The sequence below is a fragment of the Salvelinus namaycush genome, chromosome 19 (assembly GCF_016432855.1).
Source record: "Salvelinus namaycush isolate Seneca chromosome 19, SaNama_1.0, whole genome shotgun sequence".
NCBI lineage: Eukaryota > Metazoa > Chordata > Actinopteri > Salmoniformes > Salmonidae > Salvelinus > Salvelinus namaycush.
In genome coordinates, this window is record NC_052325.1 from 46785001 (window position 1) to 46809405 (window position 24405).

Below are 24405 nucleotides of genomic sequence, written 5' to 3' on the forward strand. Positions count from 1 at the left end.
TGACTTAGGTCGTTTCGGCCATTGTCTTGATTACAACCATGTTAATGCTACCTGTAAGCCATTGGCCACTGACTCTCAGGGTCAATACAGGACTTGCATATTATCAATTAAAAAGCAAGTACATTTCTAATTTGGGTAAACTATTCCTTTAAATGACATTCATCAATATGGACATTTTAATGTTTACTGCAAAATTGCCGTGGGTCTAGGATTTGGGCATAGTATAATAAACCCACATGGAAAAGCCATTCCATCTGCCCTTAATGTGGTGCAGTATACAGTATAATAGAAATGTGAAATAGAAACACATTTGATGTATTTTCTTATCTGCATCATATACAGCATGTATCTTTGTTCATGACATTTCTGAATGTTTTGTACAATGTCCCCCCCTACACTATTCTTCTGTTTCATTATTTCCATCACTGTAGGCTACCCTGTATTCTGTAATGGTCTATCTTTGGTTCTATTTCCCAGTGAGCCAAATTTGGCATGGGATGTCATAATGATGTCATTTTCTGGTTTTAATTGTTTTTTCTGGTTGGAGCTACATTAGATAACCAACTTACTGTACAACCAATGTATTTTCCTTGCTACATTAAGATGCCTGGTAAAGTAATATATTGGTTAACTTCCACTATTCCGTATCTCAAGTTAATTTAAAACATTTGTCTGGTCATTGAAGAAAAACATGTGTCTGGTCATGTGGAAATGCAAAAAAAAATCATATTTTCAACCAAAATGTTGCTTAAAACTTCCTGACATGCTTGGACTACTCCACACAAATTAATTGAGCTGTAGCCAGATCAATGTTTGGACATACTGTACTACACGTGTGTTGAAATAATGGCCTTTTTGGTATGAAATATTAAGCATTGTAGATTGTCATCTATTTCTATTGAAATTCTTTACATTTTCCTTGTGCTGGACATGTGGCTCTATTGTCGTTTTCTGTGGTACATTTACACTGCCACTATCTGGTCGTGCTATGAAACAGCAGCTCAGAAGAAGAGAATACTTGTAATTTCCTGTATTATAGCGCCTCCCCTTGATTATTATCACGTTACATGGAGCATTTTGTTTAGCATTTTGAAATGGTTACTTTGAGGAGATTAAGATCATGTTTTGTCATAACAGAAGATACTATAAACAATGTACTGTAGCTATGATACAAAACCACAACCAAAGGCCTAAGAACACAGACCCTCTAACCTTTTACTGACTTCCGCCACTGTTTCCTGTTCGAGATGTAACACCGCTCAGAGATGACAGACGATTTATGCTGACTTTCCTGTTATGCGGCCAATGGTATGTGGACACCTGCTCGTAGAACATCTCATTGCAAAATCATGTGCATTAATATGATTTAACAGCCCCCACTCTTCTGGGAAGGCTTTCCACTCTATGTTTTGAACTTCGCTTCCATTCAGCCACAAGAGCATGAGTGAGGCCGGGCACTGATGTTGGGCGATTAGGCCTGGCTCTCAGTCGGCGTTCCAATTCATCCCAAAGGTGTTCGATGGGGTTGACATCAGGGCTCTATGTAGGCCAGTAAAATTATTTCACACCAACCTCGACAAACTATTTCTGTTATGGACCTCGCTTTGTGCCACAGGGGGGGGGTGCTGAAACAGGAAAGGGCCTTCCCCAAACTGTTGCCACTAAGTTGAAAGCACAGAATCGTCTACAATGTCATTGTATGCTGTAGCTTTAAAATGTCCCTTCACTGGAACTAAGGGGCCTAGCCCGAACCATGAAAAACAGCGCCAGACCATTATTCCTCCTCCACCAAACTTTACAGTTGGCACTACGCATTTGGGCAGTTTAGCGTTCACCTGGCATCCGCCAAACCCAGATTCGTTCTTTGGACTGCGTGGTGGTAAAGCGTGATTCATCACTCCAGAGAACGCATTTCTAATGCTCCAGTCCAATGGCGGCGCGATTACCACCACTCCAGCCGACGCTTGGCATTGCGGATGGTGATTTTAGGCTTGGCTGCTCGGCCATGAAAACCCATTTCATGAAGCTCCCGAAGAACAGTTATTGTGCTGAAGTTGCTTGCAGAGGCAGTTTGGAACTTGTTAGTGAGTGTTGCAACCGAGGACAGATGATTTTTACGTGTAAAGCGCTTCAGCACTCGGTGGTCCAGTTCTGTGAGTTTGTGTGGCCTACCCCTTTGCAGCTCAGCCGTTGTTGCTCCTAAACATTTCCACTTCACAATAACAGCACTTACAGTTGACCGGGGCAGCTCTAGCAAGGCAGACATTTTACGAACTGACTTGTTGGAAAGGTGGCATCCTATGACCATGCCACGTTGAACGTCACTGAGCTCTTCAGTAAGGCCATTCTACTGCCAATGTTTGTCTATGGAGATTGCATGGCTGTGTGCTTGATTTTATATACCTGTCAGCAACGGGTGTGGCTGAAATAGCCCAATCCATTAATTTGAAGGGGTGTCCACATACGTTTGTATATATAGTGTATAATACACACATACTCTTACTGTCCTTTTACAGTGATCAAATTCAGTAGTTCCGCAAATGTTAGATTTTAAATGGAGATGGTTAGGATAACCAGATTGACAGAATACAAATGAGACACCTCCCTGTCTCATGTGATGTGTACCAAGGTTTGTGTTATTGTATTTGGTTTTTTGAAGTTTGAAGATTTTTATTTGAAATTCGGTTTAGTTTGTTAGTTGTCAGATATGATTGACTAGTTCTTGTTTAGTTTCAGTTTTAGTTTTAGTATTGGGGACAGAAAGTTGCCTTTGCGTGGTAGGCTAGGAGACGTTAGTGTTTTTTTGGGATGTAACTTCTTGCCACTGTGGAGCACTAATGCATAAGGTGATGGGTCAGGTCACAGGTTCGGTTGAAAGGTAGACTCAGCGAGATGCCGTAGACGCAGGAAGTAAACACTAGCAGTGGGTCAATTTCTGCAACAACCAGGAGCGTTGAAGCGCGAGGCTAAACTTCTCAACTCTTCTGGTCCCATAGCTGTCACATTGTAGCAGCGTGAAGTGCACCCGTGTACATTCACAGATACTGTGTGACTGTTTGAGGACAAAGTATTGCATCAAGCTCATCTCACTGGGTGCGTTACTCTGCTCAGATGTTCCTGACGTGTGCCAGATATTACAACGGCTGGATAGTCATTTTACGTATCAGCTAAGCACGTCATGGTGGTGTTCCTCTGCTCAGACGTTGCATGCGTCAACCAATGGTTGTGTGCCATGTCATCAACTGTGCAGTAAGGTACCAGACTGCTATACCATATGATGTGGTTAGCTGATAGTTAAAACACCTATCCGGGCGTTGTAAGATCTGGAAAGCATAAGCAACATCGGAGTAGAGTAACACTACCGACATGTTATTGCAATCTGGTGCCCGACTGCACAGTCGAAGACGTGGCACGCAACCATTGGATGACTTATGCAACGTCTGAGCAGGGAAATGCGACCAATGTCTGTGGTGCTACTCATGGCAACGTCATCTCGCTGAGTCTACCTTTAAATACAAGTCAATCTCAACGTGACCCGTCAGATTCAAAAGCTTGAAAACCACATATGAAATAAAGGTTTGAAAACCCCATTAGATTTTTTCCCCAAAATGTAGAATAACATATATACTGTAAATAAACGGATCATAATTCCCAGTATAGTTTTACTTTTTCAAACGGGTTTGTTAATTATTTTATTTCACTTTAATATATTTTTTTTTCATGATTCGTTTTCATTTTAGTTTCAGTATTAGTTTACTCTAATAACCTTGATGTGTACATTTGCTGTATAGTAGTCTCAGGGTAATTCAATTAGTCTTGACTATTCCGAGATGTTTATGGTAAAACAATGCTCCCGTACAGTGAGTGTGAATTCAAATCCGTTTTTTTAATGAGTTGAACATGAAGCCCACAGCGAACACACACACAAGGATTTAATGAAATGTTATAAGTAAATCTATGGCCTACTTCTTAGAAGAAAACACACAAAACATGCATGATTCTTGTGTTTCTCACATACACTGTATATGTGACAACATGTAAGTAAAACAATTATGCTTCTTATATTATGCCTTTGTATGAAAGTGGACTACTTCTTAGAAGACATGTTTCAGGTGTACCCATATACGAATCATTATATGATTCATATAGATCCTTACCATATGGGTCAATTTAGTTAGGTTTGACACACCATGCCAAGTGTGTGTAAGTCATTTGCATGCTATCACTTTCTATTTTGGGAAGAGTAGTCCTTGGTGGGTGAGTTTATGTATCTGGCCTGTACCCAGTCTTTCGCCATGACCCTTAACCCCCTTTCCAACCCACGATGACCCTTAACCCCCCTTCCAATGCTATCACTTTCCATTTTGGGAAGAGTAGTCCTTGGCAGGTGTTTTTATGTATCTGGCCTGTACCCAGTCTTTCGCCATGACCCTTAACCCCCCTTCCAACCCACCATTTCAAATGTAAATGGGGATGAAGTTACTGAATCACCAGTCTGAACACACCTGAACACACATGTATAATTTACTCAATGTTAGAACACTCTGCCAGCAGTGGAGGCTCCTCAGAGGGGGAAGGGAAGGACCATCCTCCTCAACAAATTTCATGAAAATAAAAATAAGTGAAACATTAAAAGGTTATCCTTTTTAGATAAAACTATACAAAATATATTCACGTCACCAAATAATTTATTAAAACACACTGTTTTGCAAAGGTCTACAGTATCCTCAACAGCACTCTCTGGGGTAGCACCATGGTGTAGCCAGAGGACAGCTAGTTTCCGTCCTCCTCTGGGTACATTGACTTCAATACAAAACCTAGGAGGCTGATGGTCGTCACCCCCTCCCATAGACTTACACAGTAATTATGAACTTCTGGGGGACTGCCTCCAACCGATCAGAGCTCTTGCAGCATGAACTGACATGTTGTTCACCCAATCAAAGGATCAGAGAATGAATCTAGTACTGAAAGCATAAGCTACAGCTAGCTAGCACTGCAGTGCATACAATGTGGTGAGTAGCTGACTCAAAGAGAAAGAAAGACAATAGTTTAACAATTTTGAACACATTCATTTCTTTAAAAATGAAGAAGAAGCAAGTTTGCTGACTGTACACCGCACTGCATGATTGTACTATGATTTTACTAACATGTTAGTTGTAGTAGCTATGTTGACTATGACGTTAGCTAATATGGTGACAACGATGTAGGCTGTGTGTAGCGGTTAGCGGTTATGATATGACATTTTGGCTTGGGAAGGTTTTTTCACCTGGTCACAGACAGCTGATGTGTTGTGTTGTGCTCATGCTCTTTGTATGTGGCTGCTGTGAAGTGAACTGTGTTTGCGTGTGATCAGGGGTGTAATTCCTTCCGCCGATTCTGTTGAAAAACATTTCTTAAACAGAAGCAAACAGAACGAAATGGGGAAAAACGTACTGGCATATGTCCAATAGAAACTTTTGTTTGCAACTGTTGGACTAATGATTACACCATAGATCAGCTAGATGTGGGCAAGAGTGTGCGAGACGGTATTGAATGTGTCACTGTCTGCCACCTTGATAACTCAAATCTTTCTCTTGACCTGTGGTTGTAAACTTTCATTCATAGGCTAGGCTGTACCAACCTCATGATAGGAAAATGTGAATATCATGTAGGATGTAGCCTAAACCTATCGATGTTACATTGAGCTGGGTGAATGGTATATGAATGACAATCATCCAATATGCTGTAATAGAAATAAGGCCATGCTCATAAAAAAATGTATTGTCCTCCCTCATTATAAATGTCACCGACCGCCACTGTCTGCCAGATATGCATCTGTAAAGTCCCTGGGTCACCTTCTTTTGCACAGTTGAGTTTGGTTTCCGCCTTCAGATCATGGCGCTGGTCAAGTTACTGAACGACCTCACACTCCCTGTGTGTGTGCGTCTGCTCTTCCTCCGTACGCTACGCAGGTAGTTCCTGTACAGAATCACACTGATCACTCTATCTTGGAACTGCTTGGAGACAATGTAGTAAAGAATAATGTCCAGAACTGTACTCAGGTTCATCAGGAATGTTGTAAAGGCACCCCACGTGCTGTAGTCCGAACCATCACCACCTTCCAGCAACAGAACCACCAAACAAATGTGGAAGGGCACGAAACACACCAGCACTTGGACGATGAGCGTGATGATGATCCTGATGGACTTCTGCTTGACCTTGGGCTTGAGCTTGGAAGTCCGTCCGTGGACGAGATTATCCACGATGACCACATAGCAACCAATCATGATACAGGTCGGCACCAGGAAGAAGAAGAACAGGCGTGTGAAGTGGACGGGGTTGTCCGTTCGCAGGTGGATGATGTCACGCATCTTGATGCAGGTGGTGAAGTTGGAGGAGCGATCCGGGTCGTGGTCTGGGAAGAGCAAGGGGACAGTGCTACCCAGGGTCATGATCCACACCCCGATGCATGCTACCAGGGCTTTGGGGATGTTCTTGAGCTCCTTGCTGTGTTTGGGCTGGATGATGGCCACGTAGCGGTCAGTGCTGATCAGGGCGAAGAGCCACAGGGCCATGCAGGGGTAGAAGACAGTCAGAGCCGCGCTGACCCGACAGAAGATGTCTCCGAACGGCCAGTAGTCCTGGCCATAGTAAACCATCCGGAAGGGGAGAAGGATGATAAAGACGAGATCCACTATGGCCACGTTGATCATGTAGACCGAGACGGAGTTCCTCCTCTTGGTGGTCAAGGCAAATACCCATAATGCGGTGACGTTGACCACTATGCCAATGGTGAAGATGACACAGTAGAAGACCAGGCCTGCGATGCGGTATTCTGTAGGGACCTGTTCCACTGAGCGGGCTGAGCTGTACTCCATGGTTATATTAGATGTGTTCAGGTCCACTACTGTAGATAAGTTCTGATCCACTCCCATGATGCATCTAACTACCTCGTGAAATGGTACTGCTGAAAAAGAGCACATGATAAGTAAATGGATGAACATTAACACATAGAGATTTTGTAGTTTTATTTAACAACTAGGACCCGAACAGAAGACAGGAAAGGTTGGGATTCAGAAGGGCAGTGGGTCGGATTCATGTGCAATGCTCTGTGACACAAACCACTAGACCACATAAGTCACATGATCAAATAAATGTGGCAATAATCGTATAATATGTCTGCTGACTTATCGAAATACTGTCTGCAGAAAAATAACACATGAAATATCGAGCCAATTGGTTAATGTATGTAAAGAAACATAAAAATAAGAGATTAGAGCTTATTGTTTTCTTTTTTTTTTTTTTACGAAAAAAAAAAATCCCCATTTCTTTGGGAAAGTAACTTATAAGGATGTATTTAATGTGATTAGTTATTCATTTTTATTTGTCGTTTTAATATGGTAAAACCATTCCTTAATTTTTCTTCTTCAAAAGAGCATTGAATAGGCCTGGTCAAACCATAGTGTTTAAGCAGGTGAGCTGGTTGTAGTCAGGGCCAGAGTACTGCATTTGGGGCCCCGGGGCACCGTTTGAACCGGTTGAAACCAGTCAACCCTGTTACAGCCAACCCTGTCACTTTTATAGTCATTTTTCTTAATTTGAGATGGGAAAACATTTTGTTATGAAGTTGAACATGTGCTCTTTATGGCAAAATGTAAAAATTTGTTGAAATAAATCGTTTTTTTTTTTTACAAAATTGCACTACCATAAAAGGCACTCTATTTGTAGAATGGCCCAGCTGTGCACCTGCAGTATCAACAGTAGATGAAGAGGAAGGTGACAATTTGAGTGTACAATTGTCTTACTGTAAACATGTGTATACGTCTTACAGTAACAGATACAGAGCACAGAGACAGACATCCACGTGACATTGAGCCCTGTTCCCTTTTTACAAGCTTACGAGAGAAATCAGGGTTTTGAATCGGAGCAGAAAAGGAGAAGAGAGTACAAGAGATAAAGAAGTGAAAGTACAGTACTTGATTATCTTGACTGGAAAACACTTGAGGACCATTTACTGTAAATGGGTTAGGAACCCTCTCTCACTTAAAGAGATTATCCAGGACTTTCGTATACTTTTTAGCCAGTAGTTCTGAAAGTAGATAGATGATGCATGTATAAACTACACATAGAAACATCCAGGCCAAAAGCGGGAGGTTTTAGAAAACACCAAGGCCTAGATTCAATCAGATCAAGCGTTAACCGGCAATAGTAGACACCTGCATAGCAGATGTTTTGGCATGTCGGTGGTGGAACTGCGTTGAAGCCGTCAAATTGGTGAGTAGCTGCTCTTGTGCGTTGTTACGAAGCCACACCGGCACCACTTGCTTTAGAAGTTCCGCGCAAGAAAGTGTAGGCTGTATAGAAATAATTCGACCCAAATTGAAAAATCATTCAACAAAATAATGAGGATTTCTATCATCCCAATCAAAGGTGTAGATTACATCTCACATTCCGTTGTTCAAACTGGTAAACATATGCTGCATAGGATTTCTGTTAATGTGACTCCGCTTTAGGTATAATGCATGGAGCCACTTGTGGATTTGACAGCTCTAACACTGCTAAAACAACTACTATGCAGATGTTGGCTAAAGCGAATCTGATTTGAATAGAGCCCTAATTATTTGCCAAATTCCAGAGCATGTCTTTAACTTCCCCTTTGAGTTTGAAGATAGATCTGTAAATTGAGCTGGTGTCGAGAATGAATAGCTTAGTAGAACTGGTCTGCAGGCCCAAAAGTCTGATTATTACGACAATAATCATATCATATTATAGCATGTTATATTATTCAACTGTAATTATACTTTTATGTATCAAGATTTCACTCAGTGTGGTTTCATCTGAGACAACAGACAAAATCGAGAAACAGATGCTTCTCCCTATAATCGTATGTGTGTTTGTTCAACCAATACGTTCTGTTTATTTTTTTAAAACATTCCCAAAAAGTACCATTTAATCTCAAAACTAAATGTAGTACATTTCTTCAGAAGAGATTAGCTAGATCTAGATAGCGCTGGGAGCTCAGTAAAAAGGCAGCTACTTTACCTCATTTATTTGCATCATGTCCTCTCTCTCTCTCAGCATTCTACCAAAGAGGCCTCACAAGCACTTCAAGACACTTGAGAAACGATGAGGCATGCAGCCATATCTCTCTCTCTCTCTCTTTCTGTCTCTGAGCTCAACACACAAAGGGGGAAGTGAAAACAGTGCTATTTCAGAAGTACCGTTTTATTGGTTGCTACAGTGCAACAGTGTAAAACCCCCTTCACTTCCTGTGTTGTATTGTTTTCACTGTTGATATACACTTAGAAAAAAGTGTTCCAAATGTTGTTTTTTTGCGGTCCCCATAGGAGAACCCTTTGAAAAACCCTTTTTGGTTCTAGGTGGAACCATTTTTGGTTCCAGGTAGAACTATTTTGTGGAAAGGGTTTTACATGGAACTCAAAGGGTTCTACCTGGAATCAAAAAGGGTTCTTCAAAGGGTTGTCCTATGGGGACAGCTGAAGAACCGTTTTAGGCTCTAGATAGCATATTTTATTAAAGAGTTTAGTAGTTAGTTATGGAAGAAACACTAGAAAGTGATACGCATTTCCTAAACTTTAGTTAGCCGGTGCTGGACAAAAAGTATACTTAGATACAGAGATTATATTCCCGCACATTATTGCTGTGTGTGCGGACTCTCTTTTCTTTATCAGGGAACTCAAGAAAGATCTACAGCTTCAATCTGCAATTAGACACCCTTAAAGAAAATGATGTGCGATTAGAAGTGGGTAGTGCTTTTGGCAGGCGGAGAAGATGGCAGATTTAGGGAGAGTTATTGATTGGAAAAGTGGGGTCTGTCACAGCGCATTAGCTCTTGGGGGAGTAATCCGCAGCAGATTGCCACCAGAAGCATATGCTGCCGGAGAGAAGTAATTAAAAACAGGATGTTGAGGTAGTCGCCATATAAACAGGAAATAAGAACGGGTGGTAATACACTTAATACACGCTGATGCCGGGAGATGGTTTTTACAGAGCCACAGCTTTTTAATGGATGCAAACTGTCTGCACACCTTGAGTGAGATTCCTCAAGGTCAGGGATGGACCGGGACATGAAAACATAGCAGGGGATGTTGTTTGTGTGTGTGTGTGTGTGTGTGTGTGTGTGTGTGTGTGTGTGTGTGTGTGTGTGTGTGTGTGTGTGTGTGTGTGTGTGTGTGTGTGTGTGTGTGTGTGTGTGTGTGTGTGTGTGTGTGTGTGTGTGTGTGTGTGTGTGTGTGTGTGCGTGCGTGCGTGCGTGCGTAAATAAGATTTTTATGAACAAGCTTTAGTGGATTACAAAGTGGACACAGCAAATCACAAGTCTTGAGGGTCGTAAGGGCTAACTTGTTCTCTCCATGCAGACTCATCTTTTCCATTATCATCATAAATCATCTCCGCCACGGAGGATTGAGACACAATGGAGAGAAGCACCTGTAACACTTTCCCACACTAGGTGAAGTTTCCTACACTCAAGGAAACTATGCTGCAACACGTGGCTGCTGAACCATGTGGCTGCTGCACCATGTGGCTGCTGAACCATGTGGCTGCTGCACCATGTGGCTGCTGAACCATGTGGCTGCTTCCCCCATTTCTATGATCTCCTCAAAGATGAAATGTGTTGCATGTTTTGTTATGATGAGTCGGTTAGTTTGTGAGCTGATTAGTGTGTGGTACTGATATTAACCATGTCAGGGTGTCATCTCAATCCAGAGTAGGGACAATATGATACCCCTCTATGCATTAAGGGTGGATTAAAATGCCTAAACATAGTGAATACAGTCATATACTGTAAACCATATCAATGAGTTAGTTGATATTAATATATATTTGTTATATGCTTTGCTTCTGAAGTATAGTTGTACATAGTTGTACATCTCTTAGTTGTAAAAACATAGTTGTAAATCTCTTTTTCCCTCAGTCTGCTGTCTATGCCAGATGGTGTGGTGTGTTCTTAGTAATATGTTGTTGTGACAACAGTCTGCGTGATGTCTTCCTGGGACCGCCATCATGTGGTTGTCTGTGTTTCTGTCAGCACTTCTTTTAGGTTGGAGTCGGACTCATTACTTATCTGTTCAATCACCTGCTATAGGCCTATGGAGCCCAGGACTATGGAATTATATTAGAGAATTCAATTATTCTGATTCTTAATACAAGTTCAAAATAATTCCGATTCAATTTGTGGTGGCACTAATATCACTCCATACAGCACCCTCAGAAAACAACAATATAGGTTATTCTAGCAGATGTAAATGTTTTGGTGGACAGACGAATGTAGGCCTATCAATATAGGTTAGTCCAGCAGGTGTGAATGTTTTGGTGGACAGACAAATGTAGACCTATCAATATAGGTTAGTCTAGCAGGTTTAAATGTTTTGGTGGACAGACGAATGTAGGCCTATAAATATAGGTTAGTCTAGCAGATGTAAATGTTTTGGTGGACAGACGAATGTAGGCCTATAAATATAGGTTAGTCTAGCAGATGTAAATGTTTTGGTGGACAGACGAATGTAGACCTATCAATATAGATTAGTCTAGCAGGTGTAAATGTTTTGGTGGACAGACGAATGTAGGCCTATCAATGTAGATTAGTCTAGCAGGTGTAAATGTTTTGGTGGACAGACAAATGTAGGCCTATCAATACAGGTTAGTCTAGTAGGTGTAAATGTTTTGGTGGACAGAGGAATGTAGGCCTATCAATATAGGTTAGTCTAGCAGGTGTAAATGTTTTGGTGGACAGAGGAATGTAGGCCTATCAATGTAGGTTAGTCTAGCAGGTGTAAATGTTTTGGTGGACAGGCGAATATAGGCCTATGTGGGTTGATCATTCCAAACTAATAAAACATACCTTTCTTAGGCATGTCCCCAGGCTAATTTAGAAATGACTTTACAAACAAGCATCTGGTAAATAAAGGACACAATCGTGTTATAAAACAATCAATCTATATTTGCAATCTACTTTACAAGTTCATTTTCTACTGTATTCTATGTAACACTGCCCTCTTGTGGCTCAGCAAAGTTACTGCGTTGTGTTGGGCAAGCGTTGTGGGCCTACAGTGAAGTCAGGTCAACATTACCAATGTGGACAGATATTCATTGTATCTTTCTGAGAAATACCACATGACCTTGAACACCACGGGATCATTTATTTCTATTTCTTATTTATTTAAAATGACATGGTTTGATAGAACAATCACATTAATCAAGAACAGAGGGAAACCTTCATTGTGAACAAACTAATTCAAACTAATTCAAACTTATTCATATTCATACTTATTCATTTGAACATCTTGGTAAAAAATGTAATTGATCCTGATTCAATGAATTGAAGGACGTGGTTACATTTAGTACATGGTGTTGAAATATTTTACATTTAACAATAATCCCAAGGTTATGTTGAAGAATAATTCATTAAGTGTATATACAAAAAGTATAATCAACATGGTTTATAATCTTCATTCCTCAGCATTGTAACGTCCCAAAGCTTTCTATTCTTTGGTCAGAGTCTCTGAAACCATTAAGTAATATTCAGCCGTCCATTTCAAGACATCTTCTCATGCAAGTGGCCATGCTGTTTAATAATGTTCTTATGTGTTTATGTGTTTCCGCTTTTGATCAACTTGTCACTGTATAGGCAAGCACTTTGTTGGATCCAGAAACAGTCTGCTACCTGGGCTGTCCTAGATCAGTGGCTCTATTTCCAGAGGGTGTGAGATGCCTTTTTAAACTTGTAATCAGTTATACAGTTATAGTTCTCCTCAGAGATCCTCTGCAAATTTGCTGGTTTCTTGCTCACTGCTGTAACTGATTGTTGGCTGCTGAACTGTTGGTCATTGGCTCATCATTCTCACTGGTTGTTGACTGGTCATTGGCTCACCGGTCTGTTGGCTAATCGTTGGCTCACCGGTCTGATTGATGGTTGTTGGCTCTCCAATCTGTTGGTTTGTCTTTGGCTCACCAGCCTGTTGGTTGGTCGTCGGCTCACCTTTCACCATTCTCTCACTGTTTGTGTCTGGTGCTGTTGAGGTGGATCTTATTACCATTGCTGAAGTCTCTGGACGACCCCTCGGGCAATGTCCGTGCTGCGCTAGAGAAGGACACGCTCACCTGCCTCTTCAGGATTTTCAGCAACTTCGTCTTGTAACCCTTACAGGCAAAGAAGTAGATGAATGGATCCAGACAGGAGTTGAGGTTCATCAGACACACAGTGAAGTGTAAGGAGATCTGGAAGGCTGTGAGTTCAGCACAGTCTGGTGTGTAGATCAGCTTTCGGATCATGTATTGGAGGAGGTCGATGTGATAGGGGCTGAAACAGACCACGAACACCAGGGAGACGCAGCAGATCACCCCGATGGCTTTTTGGCTGCGCCCCGACTTGTCCGTCAGCTGATTGGCCTTGGCGGCGAGGCGGAGTTTATAGCACAATATGGAGTAGCACACCAGGATGGCCACCACGGGGACTCCGTAGCCTAGGAATACGGCGCCAATCAGGATATAGGAGATGTTGGGCACCGGTTCGAAGTTGGGATACTCCATACAGGTGATGAAGCCATCAGGTTCCTCGTTAGTCATGGGCATGGAGAGGAGGGGCAGAGTTTGCATTAAGACCAGCAACCACACCCCGACACAAATGTACCGGACATTGGAGACCTTACGGAAGCGTGCGAATCGGAGCGGCAAGACGACAGCAATGAACCGGTCCACACTGAGGCAGGTCATGAAGTTGACCCCGGCGTAAGTGTTGATGTAGAAGATCAGCCCTGTGATCTTACACAGGGTCTCCCCCAGGGGCCAGTGGAAGCCCAGAGCGTAGTAGATTATCCGTAACGGTAGTGACAGTGTGAACAGGATGTCAGAAATGACCAGGTTGGCAGAGTAGAGCGTGGTGGAGTTCATCTTCTTCACGTTGGGGCGGATGATGTGGAAGGCCAGGGCGTTGCCCAGCAACCCCACGGAGAAGACGATGCAGTAGAAGAGGGGCATGAGGACTCGTGCGTACCCCCGGTGGTTGTACAGGGTAATGCAGGTGTCTGAGTCGTTAAGGGTGGGGGTTGGATGGCTGGAGGTTGGAGGCTGGTTGAAGGTCCTCATCCCCTCCATCTTGGGGCCAGTGGAGAGGGAAGCTAGCTATATCTGTAAAAATAAGAAAAATGCAGCTTTGTCAATGCCAAAATGTTCATGTTTGCAGTTAGTAGTACACATCACTATTGACTGAATGGATGTAGATGTACACTGAGTGTACAAATCATTAAGAACAACTGTACTTTCCATGAAATAGACTGACAAGGTGAATCCAGGTGAAAGCTACAATCACATATTGATAAATCCACACAGGTTAAAGAAGGATTTTTAAGCTTTGAGACTATTGAGACATGGATTGTATATGTGTGCCATTCAGAGGGTGAGTGGGCAAGACAAAATATTTAAATGCCTTTGAACGGGGTATGGTAGTAGGTGCCAGGCGCACCGGTTTCTTTTAAGAACTGCAGCGCTGCTGGGTCTTTCACGCTCAACAATTTCCAGTGTGTACCAAGAATGGTCCACCACCCAAACGACATCCAGCCTACTTGACACAACTGTGATAAGCATTGGAGTCAACATGGACCAACATCCCAGTGGAACGCTTTCGACACCTTTTAGAGTCAATGCCCTAATAAATTGAATCTGTTCTGAGGGCAAAAGGGGGGAGAGGGTGCAACTCAAATTTAGGAAGGTGTTCATAATGTTTTGTGCACATAAAGTACATGCTAAATGACCCATTCCACTGCACACACCTGCGGTGGTCACATCACAGAAAAGTATTTGTGTTAAAAGGCACACTAGGAAGTCTGCATCCCTACACTCTACGGGCGCTTTCACATATCCTGGACCCTGCCCAGGCTGTGGGTCCAAGATCCAGGACCAGGGTACGAGGTATTGTGACGCGGCAACATCCTTTGCTGATGTTCGCATGCAAAAAACTTTAACATACGAAGTTGCAACCAAGTGATTTTTGTTATTTTCCGTTGGTCATTAAACTTTTGTTAGCCAGCTAACGTTAGCTTGACATACTATTGACTAACTTAATTAGCTAAATTAGTTGAGATACAACAAAATGAGTTCAAATAAGGGCAAAGGGGAGACATAAACTTTCTGTGAAACTGATACCTTATTGGAGATCTGGGATATTAGTGGAATTGACAAACACCCACAAAATACAGTCGTTTATGGGAATATTTGTGAACGTAAGGGGGCAAAAGGCTATTTAACCTTTTACTGCAGGGGGCTAAATCTGTGTCACAAAGACTGTTTCTTGGTAGTTTTAAAACAGATATAGAGTTGAGATTGCATCCCAATATTACACTTTATGTTCATTCTGAAAGTATTCAGAGCCCTTGACTTTTTACACATTTTGTCACGTTACAGCCTTATTCTAACATTGATTACATTATTTATTTTCCTCTTCAATCTACACACAATACCCCATAATGACAAAGAAAAAAACTGAAATATGACATTTACATAAGTATTCAGACCCTTTACTCAGTACTTTGTTGAAGCACCTTTGGCAGCGATTACAGTCTCGAGTCTACTTGGGTATGATACTATAAGCTTGCACACCTGTATTTGGGGAGTTTCTCCCATTCTTCTCTGCATATCCTCTCAAGCTCTGTCAGGTTCGATGGGGACTGTCGCTGCACAGCAATTTTCAGGTCTCTCCAGAGATGTTCGATTGGGTTCAAGTTCAGGCTCTGGCTTGGCCACTCAAGGACATTCAGAGACTTGTCCCGAAGCCACTCCTGCGTTGTCTTGGTTATGTGCTTAGGGTTGTTGTCCTGTTGGAAGGTGAACCTTTGCCCCAGTCTGAGGTCCTGAGTGCTCTGGAGCAGGTTGTCATCAAGGATCTCTCTGTACTTTGCTCCGTTCATCTTTCCCTCAATCCTGACTAGTCTCCCAGTCCCTGCCACTGAAAAACATCCCCACAGCATGATGCTGCCACCCCCATGCTTTACTGTAGAGATGGTGCCAGGTGCTCCCTTCCAGTTGTACTTGGCACTCCCTTCCAGTTGCATTGCTGGGAATTCTTTGTTGTTGTACTTCATCCTCCTCAAAAGACTCATTATAAATTTCACCAAAAATGATGCAGCACACGGACTGCCGTAATTAGTGTGTTCATTATGTCAATGTGAGAGTCATTGCGTTTAAGCAAACACCTCCATCTTCCCTTCAGTCGACCAAAAGCCCTCTCTAAAGTCATGTGAGAACTTACTGATCCTCTCATTAAAGTTGATCTACAGAGGTGTGATTGCTCTCTGAGTAGGGCTTCATCAGCCATGGAAGAAGTGGATATGCGGCGTCTCCTAATATTTCAAGTGGCACTTTCGCACCATGAAAGGTCTCAGTCCATCTTTGGAGTAGTCTGCCCTCCTGACCCTTGGCAAACCGTGCTGAGTTGGCCAGCACACAGGCATCATGTACTGTGCCGACCCAACCAATGTGGATGTCCGAAAACGTTCATTTGTGATCTACAACCTTGTAGGACCAAGAGTAAAACCTCTATCTGTTAAAGAAGTCCCACTTGTCTTGTGGTGGTGCTATGACGGGTATATGTGTCATCGATTGCTCCACAGAATTGATGTAATCCTGGTTGACGGTCCAGGAATCTGTTACTATGTCTCAGCCTCCGGTTGGTGTCTTGATATGAAGGTATTACATTTTCTCCCGGATGAGACTGGCAATTTGATTAGTGACTGTACATGCAGTTGACAAACCTAGACCAAACAATAACGAGATTGTTCGGTACTCTACATTAGTGGCAAGCCTCCACAGACAAATGGCAACAGGCTGCTCCACAGACAGTGCTTTCCTGTAATGACACTGTTGCTGGACAATATCACAGACTGAGGAATGTTGTCTTCCTCATCCTAAAGTTCGCTCTCCACTCGGTCAGTCCGGCCTTCAAATGCAGTCATCCACCACTGTGCCTCCCTTGGAACAGCCCGTATACTCCAGTGGAGGCTGGTGGGAGGAGATATAGGAAGACGGGCTCATTGTAATGGCTGGAATGGAATCAATGGAACAGTCAAACGTGGTTTCCATATTTTACATTTACATGTTAGTCATTTAGCAGACACTCTTATCCAGAGCAACTTACAGTACTGAGTGCATCATTTTCATACCTTTTTCTTACATATATAGGATGTGTTATTCTTTTGTAATTATTATTTTTTAAATGAAATATTAAAACATAGAATCTATCAACATTTACATTACATTCAGTCAACTAACCATCTCCTGTCCACAGGAGCAACCAGGGTCAAGCACCCCGCCCAAGGGCATGTTGACAGATCTCCCACCAAGTCAAAACGGGGATTCGAACCAGCGAACTGTCGGCCACCGTGTTTGATACCATTCCATGTATTACATTCTGGCCTTTACAATGAGCCGTCCTCCTATAGCTCCTCTCACCAGCCTCCATTGATATACTCTTGAGAATTACACTGTTTAGGCTTACTACTACAAAATTGTAAACAGGAATGGTAGACTACAATATAACAATTCTAGCCAAGATAGATCTGATCTAGACTTATTTGAAAACAGAATATAATTTTTTTGAAATTAAATCACATGCCTGCCATCATGTGTCATTTTGGCTAGTGTTCATCATAGATATTAGATTGCTGGTGCCACAAATCAGACAACATTGTAACTGCCCTTGTTGGTAAATTTTCGTTTTTATAGGCTATATAGAGGCAACAAGTTGGAGAGAAATAGCCAGGCATCTTTTTACTCACCTTGTTGCTCACCTCATTAGTATTTCAATCTAACCACGGTTTGTGGTCATCAGCTATTCCTTTAGCTCGAAAATCTATCGCCACTTTTGTACAACGTGACTCAGACCAGAACATACCGGACCTATTTTTCTCCATATCCCCGGATTTCAACCGCAAGCTCTGGACATTTACACCTGGATTTCGCAGCTAGCTAGCTGCTACCCGTGTGACTATTGGCTTACGTCAATCCCGGAGCAAACATCAATTATTCCGGAGCTAGCCAACTGAAGAGTTCCATCAGCCACTCCTGGGCTACAATCACCTATCCGGACCCGTTTTACTGCCAATGCGGAGCCCCACCGGGCCTTCACGACTGACTACCGGCGTTATCTGCCCGAGGGAGTTATCCAAATGGCACCTCCGTCGCGACGTTACCTGAACGCTCATCTGGGGCCCGCTAATCGTTAGCTGTCTTATCGGCTGCTATCTGAATAAGTCTATCGGACAATTTTTCTTGGGTCACTATAATTAGATCTATTTTGCCAATTGGATTGATCCCCTCTACCACACGGAACCCCACTAATCTACCGACGGAAACGCACGAGGTGGCTAAAAACAGACCTCCATCCTATGCTAGCTTGCTACCGATGGCCCGGCTAGCTGTCTGAATCGCCGTGACCCCAACCAACCTCTACTCACTGGACCCTTATGATCACTCGACTAAGCATGCCTCTCCTTAATGTCAATATGCCTTGTCCATTGCTGTTCTGGTTAGTGTTTATTGGCTTATTTCACTGTGAGCCTCTAGCCCTGCTCACTATACCTTATCCAACCTTTCAGTTCCACCACCCACACATGCGATGGCATCACCTGGTTTCAATGATGTTTCTAGAGACAATATCTCTCTCATCATCACTCAATACCTAGGTTTACCTCCACTGTATTCACATCCTACCATACCTTTGTCTACATTATACCTTGAAACTTTTTTATCGCCCTCAAAAACGTAATTTTACTCTCTGTTCTAGACGACCAATTTTCATAGCTTTTAGCCTTACCCTTATCCTACTCCTCCTCTGTTCCTCTGGTGATGTAGAGGTGAATCCAGGCCCTGCAGTGCCTAGCTCCATTCCTATTCCCCAGGCGCTCTCTTTTGATGACTTCTGTAACTGTAATAGCCTTGGTTTCATGCATGTTAACATTAGAAGCTTCCTCCCTAAGTTTGTTTTATTCACTGCTTTAGCACACTCTGCCAACCCGGATGTTCTAGCCGTGTCTGAATCCTGGCTTAGGAAGACCACCAAAATTTCAGAAATTTTCATCCCTAACTACCTTTTCAGACAAGATAGAACGGCCAAAGGGGGCGGTGTTGCAATCTACTGCAAAGATAACCTGCAGAGTTCTGTCCTACTATCCAGGTCTGTACCCAAACAATTTGAACTTCTACTTTTAAAAATCCACCTCTCTAAAAACAAGTCTCTCACCTTTGCCGCCTGCTATAGACCACCCTCTGCCCCCAGCTGTGCCCTGGACACCATATGTGAATTGATTGCACCCCATCTATCTTCAGAACTCGTGCTGCTAGGCGACCTAAACTGGAACATGCTTAACACCCCAGCCATCCTACAATCTAAGCTTGATGCCCTCAATCTCACACAAATTATCAATGAACCTACCAGGTACCACCCCAAAGCCGTAAACACAGGCACCCTCATAGATATCATCTTAACCAACTTGCCCTCTAAATACACCTCTGCTGTTTTCAACCAAGATCTCAGCGATCGCTGCCTCATTGCCTGCATCTGTAACGGGTCCGCGGTCAAACGACCTCCACTCATCACTGTCAAACGCTCCCTGAAACACTTCAGCGAGCAGGCCTTTCTAATCGACCTGGCCGGGGTATCCTGGAAGGATATTGATCTCATCCCGTCAGTAGAGGATGCCTGTTTTTTTTTTTTAAATGCCTTCCTCACAATCTTAAATAAGCATGCCCCATTCAAGAAATTTAGAACCAGGAACAGATATAGCCCTTGGTTCTCTCCAGACCTGACTGCCCTTAACCAACACAAAAACATCCTATGGCGTTCTGCATTAGCACCGAACAGCCCCCATGATATGCAACTTTTCAGGGAAGCTAGAAACCAATATACACAGGCAGTTAGAAAAGCCAAGGCTAGCTTTTTCAAGCAGAAATTGGCTTCCTGCAACACAAACTCAAAAAAGTTCTGGGACACTGTAAAGTCCATGGAGAATAAGAACATCTCCTCCCAGCTGCCCACTGCACTGAAGATAGGAAACACTGTCACCACTGATAAATCCCCTATAATTGAGAATTTCAATAAGCATTTTTCTACGGCTGGCCATGCTTTCCACCTGGCTACCCCTACCCTGGTCAAATGCACCCACAGCTACTCGCCCAAGCCTTCCCCATTTCTCCTTCTCCCAAATCCAGTCAGCTGATGTTCTGAAAGAGCTGCAAAATCTGGACCCCTACAAATCAGCCGGGCTAGATAATCTTGACCCTTTCTTTCCAAAACTATCTGCTGAAATTGTTGCCACCCCTATTACTAGCCTGTTCAACCTCTCTTTCGTGTCGTCTGAGATTCCCAAAGATTGGAAAGCAGCTGCGGTCATCCCCCTCTTCAAAGGGGGGGGACACTCTTGACCCAAACTGCTACAGACCCATATCTATCCTACCCTGCCTTTCTAAGGTCTTCGAAAGCCAAGTCAACAAACAGATTACCGACCATTTCGAATCCCACCATACCTTCTCCGCTATGCAATCTGGTTTCAGAGCTGGTCATGGGTGCACCTCAGCCACGCTCAAGGTCCTAAATGACATCTTAACCGCCATCGATAAGAAACAATACTGTGCAGCCATATTCATTGACCTGGCCAAGGCTTTCGACTCTGTCAATCACCACATCCTCATCGGCAGACTCGACAGCCTTGGTTTCTCAAATGATTGCCTCGCCTGGTTCACCAACTACTTCTCTGATAGAGTTCAGTGTGTCAAATCGGAGGGTCTGTTGTCCGGGCCTCTGGTAGTCTCTATGGGGGTGCCACAGGGTTCAATTCTTGGACCGACTCTCTTCTCTGTATACATCAATGATGTCGCTCGTGCTGCTGGTGAGTCTCTGATCCACCTCTACGCAGACGACACCATTCTGTATACTTCTGGCCCTTCTCTTTGTGTTAACAACCCTCCAGGCGAGCTTCAATGCCATACAACTCTCCTTCCGTGGCCTCCAATTCCTCTTAAATACGAGTAAAACTAAATGCATGCTCTTCAACCGATCGCTGCCTGCACCTGCCCGCCTGTCCAACATCACTACTCTGGACGGCTCTGACTTAGAATATGTGGACAACTACAAATACCTAGGTGTCTGGTTAGACTGTAAACTCTCCTTCCAAACATCTCCAATCCAAAGTTAAATCTAGAATTGGCTTCCTATTCCACAACACAGCATCCTTCACTCATGCTGCCAAACATACCCTTGTAAAACTGACCATCCTACCAATCCTCGACTTCGGTGATGTCATTTACAAAATAGCCTCCAATACCCTACTCAATAAATTGGATGCAGTCTATCACAGTGCCATCCGTTTTGTCACCAAAGCCCCATATACTACCCACCACTGCGACCTGTACGCTCTCGTTGGCTGGCCCTCGCTTCATACTCGTCGCCAAACCCACTTGCTCCAGGTCATCTACAAGACCCTGCTAGGTAAAGTCCCCCCTTATCTCAGCTCGCTGTTCACCATAGCAGCACCCACCTGTAGCACGCGCTCCAGCAGGTATATCTCTCTGGTCACCCCCAAAACCAATTCTTCCTTTGGCTGCCTCTCCTTCCAGTTCTCTGCTGCCAATGACTGGAACGAACTACAAAAATCTCTGAAACTGGAAACACTTATCTCCCTCACTAGCTTTAAGCACCAGCTGTCAGAGCAGCTCACAGATTACTGCACCTGTACATAGCCCATCTATAATTTAGCCCAAACAACTACCTCTTTCCCTACTGTATTTATTTATTTTGCTTCTGTGCACCCCATTATTTCTATCTCTACTTTGCACATTCTTCAACCATTCCAGTGTTTTACTTGCTATATTGTATTTACTTTGCCACCATGGCCTTTTTTTTGCCTTCACCTCCCTTATCTCACCTCACTTGCTCACATTGTATATAGACTTATTTTTCTACTGTATTATTGACTGTATGTTTGTTTTACTCCATGTGTAACTGTGTGTTGTTGTATGTGTCGAACTGCTTTGCTTTATCTTGGCCAGGTCGCAATTGTAAATGAGAACTTGTTCTCAACTTGCCTACCTGGTTAAATAAAGGTGAAATAAAATTAAAATAAAATAAAGTTGCATGTTTTTGGATGAGTATGCTGAGAAACATATTCAAACTCAACTCTTGATTCATCCTTAAAAACCATTGGCCTCAGAGTTGTGTGAGCCTCCTGTCTTGGTTTAGGCAGAGGGGGGAATTCCAACCTGAGTTAAGCATGCGTAAATGTAATGTAATTCCCCTTTGTATGCACCTTTCTCTCTACACATATTCTGACCTTGAACTTAAACATGAGAATAGCATGCTATTCGTTTTGGGTGGACATCAAAGAAATGAATGTGTGGTGGAGGCGTGTCTACAGATTCTGACCTTGACTTAATTTCCTCATAATTCCACCACCTTTACACGCGATTCAATTATGAATAGTTGAGCAACCTGTCGGATCCAAGTGAAAAAACATATTTATATTTTCTGATTGGTGTTATTTCTTTCTCCATGCACTGTAATTTACAAATTGATAATCTCTATTAATAAGAGCTAGGCGTATGAGTGAGCCGTTTGGATAAGGGGGCTGTAGATATAAATCACTAATGTTTTATACTTATTTTACTGAATGATCGCTGGTGGGATGGAGTGAGAGGGTGGGTGTGTGATGGTTGGTATATTCCTGCTCGTTGGCGACATCTGCTGGCCAGGAAGGGTAAGAGCCTAGTTACACACACCTGAATATAATTAGGTTGGAGGTTGGGTGGTAGCTGTTTATCCTGGCTTTGGCCAGATCTGTTTTTGGTCTGGAGCAGCAAGAGCTGACATGCAGAGCCCTCCAGCACGGAGAGGGATATCGGGACAGGAACCTACCAGACGTTACTCGGCCGTAGACCTGACCCCAGTAAAGATAAGCCTTGGCCAGATCTGTTTTTGGTCTGGAGCAGCAAGAGCTGACATGCAGAGCCCTCCAGCACGGAGAGGGATATCGAACCCAACGGGACAGGAACCTACCAGACGTTACTCGGCCGTAGACCTGACCCCAGTAAAGACAGACCTTGGCAAGATCTGTTTTTTGGTCTGGAGCAGCAAGCCTTTACTGACCCTCCACTGCTACACTGGAGACAATTGTGAAACCAGTCTCATGGCAGCAAACTGAAGCATATCAACACATCACCTTTTCCACAGTGAAGTTTTTAATAAACTATGTTTCCTCACTCGTTAACACAAGGCCAAATCCAAGGGCTCAGGGCTGTATTTCATTGTGATCTGTAGTTACAACCTTCACACAAGTTTTTTCTCTCTCTAATATATATATTTATATATATTTAAATATTTGCAGAAGTGCTATAGCCTTTTGTCTGGAGTAAGAACATGGTAAAAACAGTGTGGCCACTATAGAGGTCCTATAATTTGCTGTTCTATATGTAATTCTATGGATGCAACAGCATTAGAGTAAGGTGTTACAGAAGGTGCTATCTAGAATCTTAAAGGTTTTTTGGCTGTCCGCATAGGAGAACCTTTTGAAGAAGCATTTTTGGTTCCAGGTCGAATCTTTTTTGTTACAGGTAGAACCATTTTGGGTTCCATGTAGAACCCTTTCCACAGAGGGTTCTACATTGAACCCGAAATAGTTCTACCTGGAACCAAAAAGGGTTCTACCTGAAACCAAAAAGGGTTCTCCTATGGGTTATTTAAGAATGAGTCATTTAAGCATTAAGGGCCCCAACCTCTTAACCACTAGATATTTGAGCCACAACATTTAATTATATAGCTTCAGTATCAGTGAGCCACCTGGTTACATTTTTATTTATATATTACTAAGTTCTAAATCGGCCTGGTATAACAGCCAGGTCTCAAGGGTGTGCCCTTGGGTATGAGCTGCCTACGTTGTTTTGATGATGTGAACCTAATCATGAATAATCAATTGTACATTGAACCTGAGAACACAATATTGTTAGCCATAGTTTACAGTTCTCAATACCGCAACTTTTGTTTTGGAACAATTGTTGGGTTTATAATTTCGCTTCCCAATACTTTCCCAATTCTACCTAAAATGTCAAGTCAAACGAATGCTTTACTTGAAATAATGAATACACAATCAACAATTGAAGAAACCGAAACACAAATGTGCACCTACCAAAACCAGCGGTATTATGGCATACTTCCAAAGTGTCAGAGTAAAAGCGGGATAGTTCGTCCTTGGCGCGAGACAATTGTCCTCTCAGAGTTCAGCAGAGACCGTGTTCCCCCAGGGTTTTAGAGCAGAGTGACACAGAGTGACAAATAGGGAACTATGTTTGAGGCGCGGGCAGGCTCTTGTAACCATGGTGACATTATAATATTCTGTGTTGCTGTTATGTTCTTGAGTTTGTGGTTCT

General features: G+C 42.9%; 2 protein-coding genes across 3 annotated transcripts; both read right to left on the reverse strand.

The window, feature by feature from the left end:
• Positions 1 to 4670: 4670 nt before the first annotated feature.
• On the reverse strand, positions 4671 to 9147 carry gpr18 (G protein-coupled receptor 18). Of its 2 annotated transcripts, none has more exons than XM_039014183.1 (2): positions 9022 to 9147; positions 4671 to 6946 (listed from the first exon to the last, which is right to left on the reverse strand). In XM_039014183.1, exon 2 carries the CDS (start codon positions 6912 to 6914, stop codon positions 5868 to 5870), a length of 1047 nt encoding a protein of 348 aa, XP_038870111.1. In that variant the 5' UTR covers positions 6915 to 6946; positions 9022 to 9147; the 3' UTR covers positions 4671 to 5867. The 2 variants fall into 2 exon arrangements, with proteins under 2 accessions (XP_038870111.1, XP_038870112.1); XM_039014184.1 differs by having other exon boundaries at positions 5314 to 6943.
• Positions 9148 to 12179: 3032 nt separating this feature from the next.
• On the reverse strand, positions 12180 to 24272 carry LOC120063868 (G-protein coupled receptor 183). Its single transcript, XM_039014185.1, has 2 exons — positions 24165 to 24272; positions 12180 to 14127 (listed from the first exon to the last, which is right to left on the reverse strand). Exon 2 carries the CDS (start codon positions 14092 to 14094, stop codon positions 12994 to 12996), a length of 1101 nt encoding a protein of 366 aa, XP_038870113.1. The 5' UTR covers positions 14095 to 14127; positions 24165 to 24272; the 3' UTR covers positions 12180 to 12993.
• Positions 24273 to 24405: the final 133 nt, after the last annotated feature.